The 13,238-nt window shown below is 37.4% G+C and overlaps 1 protein-coding gene across 1 annotated transcript in view; it reads left to right on the forward strand.

Annotated features, from left to right (window-relative positions):
• UBASH3A (ubiquitin associated and SH3 domain containing A) overlaps positions 1-12,671 on the forward strand; it is a 31,299-nt gene extending 18,628 nt beyond the window's left edge. The window contains exons 9-14 of the mRNA XM_070750478.1: positions 289-411; positions 1,085-1,177; positions 3,876-4,020; positions 9,367-9,473; positions 10,302-10,408; positions 12,004-12,671. Coding sequence (XP_070606579.1) covers positions 289-411; positions 1,085-1,177; positions 3,876-4,020; positions 9,367-9,473; positions 10,302-10,408; positions 12,004-12,141 — 713 coding nt within the window. The 3' untranslated portion in view covers positions 12,142-12,671. The remainder of the gene's footprint in view (positions 1-288; positions 412-1,084; positions 1,178-3,875; positions 4,021-9,366; positions 9,474-10,301; positions 10,409-12,003) is intronic.
• Positions 12,672-13,238: the final 567 nt, after the last annotated feature.

Genomic DNA, 13,238 nt, shown 5'->3' on the forward strand with positions numbered 1-13,238 from the left:
GATTTTCATGATAGTTTAAATAACAATAGCAATAGCACTTAGACTTATATTACAGTGCTTCACAGCCCTCTCTAAACGATTTACAGAAGCAGCATATTGCCCCCAACAATCTGGGTCCTCATTTTAACCAACTCAGAAGACTGGAAGGCTGAGTCAACCTTAAGCCTAGTGAGATTTGATCTGTCAAATTGTTGGCAGCTGGTAATCAGCAGAAGTAGCTTGCATTACTGCACTCTAATCACTGTGCCACCACGGCTCTTAAATAAGGTTAATGTCATCTTGTTTCAGGAAAATATTATCGACGAGACCTCAATTTCCCCTCCAGTTTACCAAATCAAGATGATTATATCAAACGCTATAAATATGATCCTCCTTTATCATGTTGTGGCACATTTCAATCTAGACTCACTGGTAAGCTTTTTAGTATATTAATCAGCAGCTGAGAAAGAAAAATGAGGTGTTTTAAAATCTCAGAAATTATTATTTGGCTTTTCTTGATATAACACCCATACAAATTTACATCCAAATTTATTTTTTAAACACAAGCATCATAATTGTAAGTCTCTTTAAACTGGATGCACCTGACATTAAGTCTTGAGAAAAGACTTGGTCATAAAAGTCATTATATTTTGGGGAAATGTATTTGAATACTATATTTAGTTAGCTATGGGAGAACAATGCTTGAACAGCATTAGGAGCATCCTTAGAAACAATGTAAAGGAATCATCATTTTATGTCAAACTCATTTTGCGTAGTCCTAAGTATGAATTGGTACTCCTTTTTTGCATTGTACAATTTAATGATCTACTTATTAAAGCCAAATTATCATGAAGACTCTAATAGCTTATTTTCATTTTGAAAGGGGTTGTGGGTATGTGTTAGTAGGAATCAGGGTGTTTATACTGTATATAAGAAGAGGATGGGATCCACTAAGAGACCACATTAAAACTGTATAGAACTCAATTAAATGTTCTCAGTTTGATTGTTTGAAACAATTTCAACTGATATTCATGAATGTATTGATTTGTACCCATTCCCTTTTTGTGTGGGGGAAAACAGAAAAATTAATATTTTCTACTAATAGGAGAAGCTTTGCTGGAAAAAGAAGTGACTGTTGGCTGTGTATACTCTTCTCCAGCATTACACTGTATTCAAACTGCTTATCATCTATTAGAAGGTAAATCTTCCCAATACGAACAGTAGCCCAGATGTACTGCTCTACCAATTTTCTGTTTCTGTTACTATAAGATAACTTACTTGTGCTATGTTCCTTTCTGCTTCAAATGCTTGACTATCATCCCAGTGCCGAAGAAGCCCTCCATCAAGGAACTGAATGACTACAGACCAGTTGTTCTAACATCTGTAGTTATGAAAACCTTTGAAAGGCTAGTGATGTTCCACTTGAAAATCATCACGGATCCACTGTTAGACCCCCTGCAATTTGCATACCGAGCAAATAGATCAACAGATGATGCTGTAAATATGGCTCTACACTACATCCTTCAACATCTTGAATCTCCAATGACCTATGCTAGGGTCTCTTTGTAGACTTCAGTTCAGCATTCAATACCATCATACCGGACATTCTCTTAACCAAACTAAATCAGCTAGCAGTACCTGAACACACTTGTAAGTGGATCACAAACTTCCTAACAGACAGGAAGCAGCATGTGAAGCTAGGAAAAAATCACATCAGATACATGTACAATTAGCACAGGTACCCCCCAAGGCTGTGTACTCTCACCACTTTATTTTTTATTTATTTATTTTGTCCAATACACAATAATACACAATGAAGGTTATAGAGGATATAGTAGAGAAGAAATATGAGATATAAGAGAGACTATAGGACAGGGGATGGAAGGCACTCTAGTGCGCTTATGTTCTCTTCTCTCTATACACTAATGACTGCATCTCAAATGATCCATCTGTTAAACTACTGAAGTTTGCAGATGATACAACAGATATAACACATTCGAGACAATGATGAATCCGCATTCAGATGGGAAGTTGAACAGCTATCCTTGTGGTGTGACCAGAACAATCTAGAACTGAACACACTCAAAACCGTAGAAATGGTGATATACTTTAGGAGAAACCCTTCCACCCTTCCACCTCTCACAATACTAGACAACACAGTATCAACAGTAGAGACCTTCAAATTTCTAGGTTCTAACATATCTCAAGACCTAAAATGGTCACCTAGCATCAAAAACATCATCAAAAAAGCACAACAAAGAATGTTCTTTCTGCACCAACTCAGGAAGCTCAAACTGCCCAAAGAGCTGCTGATACAGTTCTACAGAGGAATCATTGAGTCTGTCATCTGCACCTCTATAACTGTCTGGTTTGGTTCTGCAATCCAACAGGACCGACACAGACTTCACAGGATAATCAGAACTGCAGAAAAACAATTCCTTCCAACCCGCCTTCCATTGAGGACCTGTATACTGCACAAGTCAAAAAGAGGGCGGGGAAAATATTTACTGACCAATCGCATCCTGGACATAAACTCCTACCCTCAAAACGTCACTACAGAGCACTGCACACCAAGACAACTAGACACAAGAATAGTTTTTTCCCGAATGCCATCACTTTACTAAACAAATAATTCCTTCAACACTGTCAGACTTTTTACTAAATCTGCACTTCTATTATACTGGTTTTTCTCATCATTTCTATCATGCTTTTCCTCCCACTTAGGACTGTATGACTGTAACTTGTTGCTTGTATCCTAAGATTTTTATTAATATTGATTGTTTCTTCATTGCTTATTTGATCCCTATGACAATTATTAAGTGTTGTACCACATGTTTCTTGACAAATGTATCTTTTTCTTTTATGTACACTGAGAGCATCTGCACCAAGACAAATTCCTTGTGTATCCAATCACACTTGGCCAATAAAATCCTATTCTATTCTATTCTTACTTTCTCCCCGCCAACCTAGCCTAATTTAAGTACTACCATCCCAGTCATCTCTAGTGATGGGTGAACCGAACCCGCACAATTTGGGTTTGTACCAAATTTTGCAGTGTTCGGTATTTTTTTCAAACTTCGGGCAAAGTTCGGGGTCGTGTTCGGCGTTCGGAGCTTTGACGTCAGCGGCAGGTTGCTAAGGACGCCAAGGTGATCACTTCCTGGATTCCATGGAATCCAGGAAGTGATCACCTTGGTGTCCTTAGCAACCTGCCAGTGATGTCAAAGCTCTGCCCCCGGAATCTCTTCATGGGAGGGATTCCCCGTTCAGGTTCGGGTTTGGTTTGGGTTCGGCTGAATTTTGCATAAAGTTCGTCTGAACTTGCCGAACCCGAACACCGTTGGGTTCGCCCATCACTAGTCATCTCCAAAGGTAAATTCATGTTGGGATTCAAAGGATTGGAATTTAAGGAAATTATTTCCCTGGTTTAGACAAGAAATTCACATTACCGGTTCAATAATATGGCTGCCAATAAAAGCAGCTTATCAAAAGAGTATTCCTCATACCTTGTTTAAATATTTTTCCTCCTAATCATTGTAATTAATTTCAATGTAATTTGTAATTTCCCCCTTTTACTTTTATTGGGGGACGAGTAGGGGACAGAGGTATATCCCTTTTAAGTAGTTATTGTAATTTCCTCTGCCCTTCTGAGTAAAAGGGAACTTTCAAAAGCATCTTACTTTATCTTACTTTATCCATTTTAGGTCAAATCTACACCTTTTAAGTATCATACTCCTCTATGATTTTCTTTCCTTCTTAGATTTTATCTGTTTACTTTGTACTTTTTTTTAAGAAAAATGAATTTATAAACTAAAAAACCCTAGATATCTATTGAATGAAGGAGTCAGATCTGAAGAGTGGTGTTCATTATTATTTTTAATGTTTTCCAATTACAGGGCTTCGGACGGAACAGAAAGCTAAAATTCGGGTAGAACCTGGACTGTTTGAATGGACTAAGTGGGGGGCAAGCACCATGGCTCCCACTTTTACCTCAGAGGAAGAACTGGATGAGCTTGGTTACAGCATAGATACCACATACAAGTAGGTGTTGCCATTCATAATATGTTTTGTATATTTACTTACTTATTTACTTATTTATTTATTTACTTATTTAAATACATAATACACATTGAAGAGAATAGATATGTAGTAATATAAATAAAGAAAAGAATAGAAGAAAAGATACAAAAGTATAGGTGAACATATTTGAAAGGAAGAAAAGATAAAGGAGATAAAGGAATTATCTTGGACAGGGGACGGAAGGCACACTGGTGCATTTATGCACGCCTCTTACTGACCTCTAAGGAACCTCGAGAGGTCAATCGTGGATAGTCTAAGGGAGAAATGTTGGGGGTTAGGGGTTGACACTACTGAGTCAGGTAATAAGTTCCATGCTTCGACAACTCGGTTGATAAAGTCATATTTTTTGCAGTCAAGTTTGGAGCGGTTAATATTAAGTTTGAATCTGTTGTGTGCTCTTGTGATGTTGTGATTGAAGCTGAAGTAGTCACTGACAGGTAGAACGTTGCAGCATATGATCTTGTGGGCAATACTTAGATCGTGTTTTAGGCGTCGTAGTTCTAAGCTTTCTAGTCCTAAGATTGATAGTCTGCTTTCGTAGGGTATTCTGTTTCAAGTGGAGGAGTGAATGGCTCTTCTGGTGAAGTATCTTTGCACATTTTCAAGGGTGTTGATGTCCAAAATGTGGTATGGGTTCCAGACAGATGAACTGTATTCAAGGATGGGTCTGGCAAAAGTTTTGTAGGCTCTGGTGAGTAGTGTGATATTGCCAGAGCAGAAGCTGCGTAGGATCAGGTTAACAACTCTAGAAGCCTTTTTGGTGATATTGTTGCAGTGGGCTTTGGCAATTAGATCATTTGATATTAGTATTCCAAGGTCTTTTACTGAGTGGGGGTTGGCTGTGAGAATTTGTTTATTCAGTTTATATATGAGCATATATATATGCTGACTATGTCAATGTAATAGGGAGTAACTAAAGGGAAATTACTCACCCATGGTTATGGAAGTCTTGTCAAATAAAACTAATCAGGGTGGGGTCACTTTACTTGTGGTGCGTTACAAATCCAAATAGCTAAAACTTACATCTAACTTTAGATGCAATCTCTTGGCTTATCCTCACCACCCTCTAGCACAATGATGCCCTGCTAATCTTCTAATCAGCTGCCATTAATGGTCAGTAACTGGGAGCCGCCTTAGTAGATTTTACTAGTTTTATGCCCTGACCAGTCATAATTACAACATTGATTAGAAGTTGAATCCAGTCTGGTTTTGCTGATTGCGTGTTTTGGTACAGAAGGTAATGACAGAATTATCCCTAGTTTCTATGCACTAAAGATTAGGGGTAAAATGTTAAACAACTTTGTTTTATATCTTACTTACATGTTTCTTGAAAGCATTGCACTGGTTTTAGTTAAAAACAGATGCCATGTGAAAAACACATTTGATCTGAACTCTCAAAATCTTAGATTCTGGAGTTTATACAGTATATGCTACTCCTATGCATACAGTTTTTATTCCAATAGCGAATGCAATGTCTTCCTGGTAAACAGCAGTGCCAATGATTTCTATAAGTAAGTAATTGCTTTGTGCAAAGGAACGAATGGCATTATTCATAAATCAAAGTTTAATTTTAAAATGGCATGTACCAATAATACTCATTGGGGCATACAAAGCTATTATGCTATTTTGGGTAGTCATTCTGTTAAAAAAAAATTAAGAAGCAACTTTGGGAGTAAAACCAAGACCACACTGAACAATGCAACAAGGTTTTTTAAGTTAAAACCAACACAACTTAGATTCTATTTTTAAGACACTTTCAAATAAATAATAACTCATTATCATATATGTTGATATGGACTTATTCCAGCCAGAAATTATTTGCTAGTCATAGTTTCCTTATTTTCCAAACAACTTAGTTCTGTAGTTCAGAACAATTTTTTAGCATTTGTAAACCCACAAACAGAACAGGAAGTAATGTTAGCCGTTGACTGATTACAGCAAAATACATTTCAGATTTTGAAATCGCTTTCATATTGATGCTGAAATTGTGAAAATTGCTTAGGTGACAGAACTGACTTGAGGTTTTGTTGGTTTAAGCATGCATTTCAAAGGAAAAGACAACTTTTGCAATGAAGTACGTTTCTCAGCGAGGTTGTTAGCAGCCTCATTTTGCTTTTATTTTGGTCAAAATCATATTTTAACAATGATACCACCCGAAATGTTTTCTGCAATAATATTTAGATCTTCTGAAACTATATAAGGGGTGTGAAATAGACAGGATATAGTTGAAAATGCTGTTACCTTCTCTTCAAATTTGTCATTAGCATTGAAAATCCAGTGCCAAATTTACATATGACATTAAAATTATACTTCTATTTCATTTGTAGTTTTTAAAAAAATGTACCAATTGGATATTTCTTTCCAAAGCATATACAGATTTCAGTGAATAAATATTTCTCATTATTGCAACCAATAATGGAAGGTTTCACATTGTTTCTTTAAAACATCTATATACTAAATCCTACAGCAGTCACATATTCAATGCCCCCCCCCCCCAAATATCTATAAATATTCAGTTTTAAGTATTACAATAATGTTTGGTAGAGCAAAAGTGTGTGTTAATTGTTTACATGCTGCTCGTGCTTTTGCTCAATAGCTATTTGGCAAGAGAGATCAAGGGCGAGGAATCTATTTTCTTGTTGTTTATCAGAGAAGCATAGAGATGGAAGAAAATGCTTTTGTGACCTTCCTGAAGCCAAGAACTATACTTGTATATAACTATAAATGTTGTATACATTGTTGCTCTGGAGATAGAGTGAAGAGGCTAAAGGCAATTACCTTCTAGCTCAACAAGGAAGATGGAGAATTATAGGAATATACATGGAGTACTTCTATATAAACAAGAACACCAAGACACCTCCAGGAAGATAGAAGAAGTGAAAGGAATGGAGGAATATGACAGAAAGATCCAAAATTGTCAGGAAGTGATCTTACACTTTGGAGGTTCAGAATAATTTTAAGGACTTCTCTGTTGATGCATGGATAAAGAGCAGCTGCCATGGACCTCAGGGACTGACAAAACTAAGCTTGAAAAGGGTAGGATTCCTGCCCTAAACCCAAAATAGGGATTAATGGATGGCAATAATTGGAGACTCCTTACTCGGAAGGGTTTCTTCCTGGAACAGACAATTTGGAGTGTATCAAAAAGATTCCAAGTCATCAAATATTTCTTTCTACTGATCCATTTGGAAACAAATACACTTGAAGATATTGCTATGAAGCTCTGGGCAGAAGAGTGATAGGTGATACAGTGGTTTTTTTTACTCCTTTTGACCAAGCAGGAGAGAAAATATTAGAACTGAACAAATGGATTCTCAGAAGATGCCAATTAGAATGGTTCATGTCCTTCGATCCTAGAACCCTTTCTGATATGGCAGTTGCTGCAAGAGGTGAGGTACCAAAGTGATAGACTACACCTCACAAGAAGAGAAAAAGCATGTTTGGAAGTTGATTTGCAAAGCGATCTAATGGATTTTAGACTGAATTCTTGGGGATGGGAGAAGAAAGTTCTGAAAATAATGTGACATCAAATACTCAGAATGGAACTAGGAGGCATATGCAGAGTGTGGAGGTACTTAATAATGAACATGTAAAGAATAATAAAGAACAGGTCGAGTTATATCAGGAATGGCTTGAAATCTTAATGTAGGGCAGCGCGTTTGGTTTACTAGATATAGTTGAAATCTTATAGGATCAATCCCATGAACGAAAAGTAAGGAATAGAGTGGATAAAAGAGGTGAAAGAGTAGCTTTATATATGAAGGAAGTGCACATATTTTTTGAGGTTCAGGGTTATGATTACAAAAGGTGTAGTTGGAGCATTTGAGTAAGAATATAAGGAAGAAATAAATATATATTTGTAGAGTATGTGAACAATCCAGGCAAAAGACCTAGAGAATATCCTTCTGAACCAGATTATAGAACTTTCAAGTTAGAAAAAACAGTAATAATGACAGAGATTTCAACTACACTTGAAGTCTTTGTCATTAGAAGTCACGAGAGAATATTAACTGTTTTTAAAATGAAAGTAGTTGAATGTTAATTTAATGCAATATAATATACCAAATCTATATTCCCCATTCCCCCCCCCCCATCCCTGGTACTTCTTTGTTCTTCTAGTTGAAACAAGGGCCTAAGGTAAAAGTTAAGTTTAGCCATGGTTCTTAAGCTAGGATGACTTTACAAGCCATAATGAGAGCTCAGCAACAGTATTCAAATGATCCAAATGTAATAATTGCTGCAAGCAAAGAACATGTGTTGTTTTATGGGTGGAGTGGAAGGATATAAATTTTGCCCCCCTAATGGATGAGTGATGATCCAAAATAAATCAAAACCAGATTGTATAAGAGAATAGCATGGGGATTCAGAAGGAGATTAAAATTTATTTAAAAAATATTCTTATAGTGAGACAAACATCTGTACTCTCCTGAAATGGCAGAGAGTTGTGCTACTAATTTTCAGAAAGCAAATCCCACAGGATCTCAGTAGCACAATTTATTTCTTCTTATTTTACCTTATTTTATTTATTTATTTGTCAAAACATGTACAAGATAGCAGGTATTGGTATAAACATAAACAAAAGCATAGTAAGTGCAGGTAAATTTGGACCATAAGTCAGTAAGGCAGGGACGGTAGACACAATGGTGCACTTATGCATGCCCCCTTACAGACCTTTTAGGAATGGGGTGAGGTCAACTGCAGACAATATAAGTTAAAGTTTTTGGGGTCTGGGGAAGAAACCACAGAGTTTTTAGTGCAGTCCAGGCATTGATCACTCTGTTGCTGAAGTCTTATTTCCTGGAATAAGGTATTCTGTTGCAAGTACAGGAGTGGAGGACTCTTTTTGTGAAATATTTCTGAACTCTCTCAATTGTATTAATGTCCGATATGTGGTGTGGGTTCCAAACAGGTGAGCTGTATTCGAGAATTGGTCTAGCAAATGTTTTGTATGCTCTGGTTAGCAGTGTAATATTGCCAGAGAAGAAGCTATGCAAGATTAGATTAACCACTCTTAGTGTCTTTTTGGCAATGTTGTTACAGTGGTCTTTGGCTCTTAGGTCATTAGACATGACCACTCCAAGGTCCTTGACAGAGTGAGGGTCATCTAAAAGGTCATGTCTTCCAAGCTTGTATTTTGTGTTCTGATTCTTTTTGCAATGTGTAAAAAGAGCACAATCAGTTTCTCTCTGTGTGTGTCTGTCTCTTTCTACCAGCAGCTCTTTAAAAAATTGCTAACTGGCCAACGATTCCAATTATCCATTCCTGCAATAAGTCAGATTTTAACCAAGTGGATTGTTTTGTTAACAGATGTCATTTTTCTTCTTCTTCTTTGATGCCATCTGAAAGCTATGAGGACTATATTAACAGATGCTCTTCAAGTATAAAACAGATTACTGAAACTTGTTCATCAGAAGGTAAACCTTCATTATTTGTCAGTCAGTGAATAAAATGCAAACAAACCTTTGCTGTAGAAAATTCTCCTCTGTTGGGGTAGGCAACTGACTTCCTGTGGCTCAATTTTGAGCACCACCAAAATTTGGTGTCCCCCAATAATAGCACTTTGTTTTCCTCCGTCAGGAAACAGAAAAAAATTGAAAAAAATGCTAGAATGATAAGCTTGACATATCTATAACTATGAAAAAAGAAAATAAGAACAACAAAGAAAGGAGTTAAAATCCTCCAAGTTTTCACATGCTCCATTAAGCCATAGCATTTTTAAAGTCTAGAATAAGGTAACATTCAAAGGTTAGCCCAGGCAGAATTCATTTGCTCTGATTCATTAGAGCAGGGGTGTCAGACTCAAGTCATCGTTCCACGATATATCACTTTTTCCCCTTCACTAAACTGAGCACATGGGCATGGCCAGTGCATGACCCATCTGGCATGTGGCCGCAAGTTTGACAGTCCTGCACTAAGAAAGGAATGAGATGCAACACAATCAGACTTGCAAGATTCTGCTTTTACAGCCAATTTGAAGAAGAGTAGTTTAGCCTTCCTTGAGTTGATTTCCTAGTCCAGCCTGCTGAGTGGGGGCTGGTACTGCACTATTAAAACCTGCAGCCATTGAAAAATATATATGACCCACAGTTGCTAAAATGGTGTAAATGTATTAGAATAAGAGACTTCAAAAAATGTCTAGCCAAGGCACCCAATATTTTTCTAAACCACAGATTTGAGAAATCAGGTCTAGAAGATCCAGTACCTTAACACGACACTTCAAGAAATCCCATTTCTGTCTACAGGCACCATTCTGATTATTGCTCATTGCTCATCTCTGGATTCCCTCCCTCGGCCATTATTGGGTCTGCCTCCCAGGGAAAAGAGTGAATTTGCTAAGTTTGTTCAAAGGGTAAGACCATTAGGCCATTATAACTGCTTTATTGAGTTTTGCCTTTTTCTTGGTTCTTCATAATTTAACATTGTCAGTTAATTCTTTTTATATCTATGGTTCAGATTTCATCAACTAGGCACTGTTCTGTCGGGCTCTCTGGTAGACTCCTCCCAAAAATTTACAGGTACAAATTTCAGACACACAATGTTCTTTATAATGAAAATTCACTTAACCTAAGCCCTCTTTTGGTATAGCAAAGAGCACTCGTCTCCAAACAAACTGGTAATTTATACAAGTCCCTTATCAGTTCTGTGATACTTAGCTTGCAGCTGTGAGGCAATTCACAGTCCTCCTTCTTTCACAAAGTGAAACACACTTTGCCCTGGTTTAGTTTCAAAGCGGGGGAAAATCAGCACACAAAAGGTCAAAGTCAGTAAAGCAGTCGTGAAACAACGATCAGATAATCCTCCACAATGGCCAAACCCACAGGCTGCACAGCCCCACCCAACCACAGGTGGCCTCATTTTCTTTGATAATAATCTCTCAGTTGTTGTTGCCTATGCATCGCTCTCCGCATGCGTGGCTGTATCATTAACTCTTGTTCTGAATCCAAGGAGGAGCTAGATAATTGATCTCCTTCTGAGCTGTCTGCCACACTCCCCTCCTCCCTGTCACTCATGTCTTCTTGGTCAGAGGAGCCTTCATCAGCAGATTCCACAGGGGGCAAAACAGGCCTGCAGCATGTGGATGTCTCCCCCACATCCACAGTCCTTGGGGCAGGAGCTGGGTCAGAGCTAACCACAACAGGCACCATTCGAAGGTTTTGAACTATTAGAGTCTGCATCATTCCTAGTCTTAATACCTGTGGAATCTAAAGGTTCATATTTATTTCTCTCCCAACTTTATTATTTTTATAAATAACTCTGGGTGGGGGGTCATATCTAACCCACCTTCCTTCTCCTGTTTTCTCCTCCACAACAACCCAGTCAGATGGGTTGGGCTGAGAGAGAAGGACTAGCCCATGGTCACCTAGCTGGCTTTTTATGGCTAAGGCAGGACTTGAATTAAATATCTCTTGCTTTCTAGCTTGGTGCTTTAACCAGGGCTAAGAGAACTTTAGTGTATCTGTTTATTTTTCAAAACATGAACAACTGCTTTGCACCAGATTGAGGTGTCTACCCATCCTGGGTAGAAATTCCAAGGATTTTAGGTAGAGCGTTTCTTGTGATGTCTTATCTTACCTTTTAGGAAATATCAGGCGTTACACTTGGCAATTTCTGGAGTAAAACAAAGTCCCTTTTGTTGAAAGGGTAGAAACAAAATAAGCTGACTAGTAGCATCTTTAATACAGTACTGCATATGAAAATAAACCAAGGAGACTAGTGTATAAGATCAGACCTGCTTTATGTTGCTGACATAGGTTCCTGATTCATCTCGCTGCCTCACGTGAAATCACCTTTCCGTAAATGAGTCACCCGCCAATGGTGGCTCCCCTGTATCTCTTTGCCAGCAGGAAATTCTGCCAACTATCACATGTTGCCATGTTTCTTTTTGTTTCTCTTCAAATTATTGGATCCCTTCTCATGCACCTCTTGAATTTTCTATTTTATTAGGTACCATCTCTGGCCATGTGTTTCTGCAGAAAGATGAAAGAGGAGAAAAGGTGGCAGATGGTTAATCCACCAGTTGAAATGTTAACTCACGGAGCCAATATTGCATTTAATTGGAAAAACATCATTTTGGACAATTAAACAATAATTGAATTTATATCTAGAGACTCATAGCAAAAAAGACTGCACTGCAGTCAGTTTTCATGAGCTAACAGCCAAATGTGTTCTGAACTCAGAAACTGACTTTAATAGAAAGAAAATGCCTTATTAAGATTTTTGTTTGAAATTTCAAGTAAACCATGTTGATGGGATTTTTCCCATTTTAAAAAATAATTCCTTGACAAATACAATATCTACTTTTTAAATATACGACTCAAAAAATAAAGGGAACACTCAAATAACACATCCTAGATCTGAATGAATATTCTCATTGAATACTTTGTTCTGTACAAAGTTGAATGTGCACAACAGCATGTGAAAATGATTGTCAATCAGTGTTGCTTCCTAAATGGACAGTTTGATTTCACAGAAGTTTGATTTACTTGGAGTTATATTGTGTATATTGTGTTCCTTTTGGGTTTTTTTGAGCAGTGTATATATGAACTTTAAATTAAAGTTTAAGAATGTACATTTTAATTATAATTAAACTAAAATAAAGATATCTGGAATTAGTAAACATGATGCTTATATAATTTTTAATTGGCTATGCATTAGTTTCCACTAGATAATTGTAGTAATCATAAGATGCTAGAATTGTTTCATATTTTGTAGTACAATTGAACAATGACTGTTTACTGTCTTTTTTTTTCTAAAATCCATGATGCTGATAAAAATTAAGCTAACATATAATATTTGCTGGAGATTTCCTAATATGATAGGAATTCATGTGACACCTAAAATACGTTAATCTACATACCATAACTAAAAACAAGAAAATCTCTTTGCACAATCTTATAGTCAAAAGCAGTAGGGTATAGGGTAGGGTATAGGCTAGGGTAGGGCAGGGTAGGATAGGATAAGATAGGTTAGGGTAAGTTAGGATATGGTATAGGGTAGAGTGGGGTATAGGGTAGGGATAGGGGTAGGCTTTGTGACCCATCCGCATCTCGCGCAACTGGTAATGGATCCCGACGATTGAGAGAAAGTTGTGGCATGGTACCATAGGCCCGTGCACCTGGCACAGAGTCTGATAGCAAGGAGGTCAGAGATGATGTGGTGTCAGAGGCTGAAAGCCAACC

The sequence above is a fragment of the Erythrolamprus reginae genome, chromosome 4 (assembly GCF_031021105.1).
Source record: "Erythrolamprus reginae isolate rEryReg1 chromosome 4, rEryReg1.hap1, whole genome shotgun sequence".
NCBI classification, from domain to species: domain Eukaryota; kingdom Metazoa; phylum Chordata; class Lepidosauria; order Squamata; family Dipsadidae; genus Erythrolamprus; species Erythrolamprus reginae.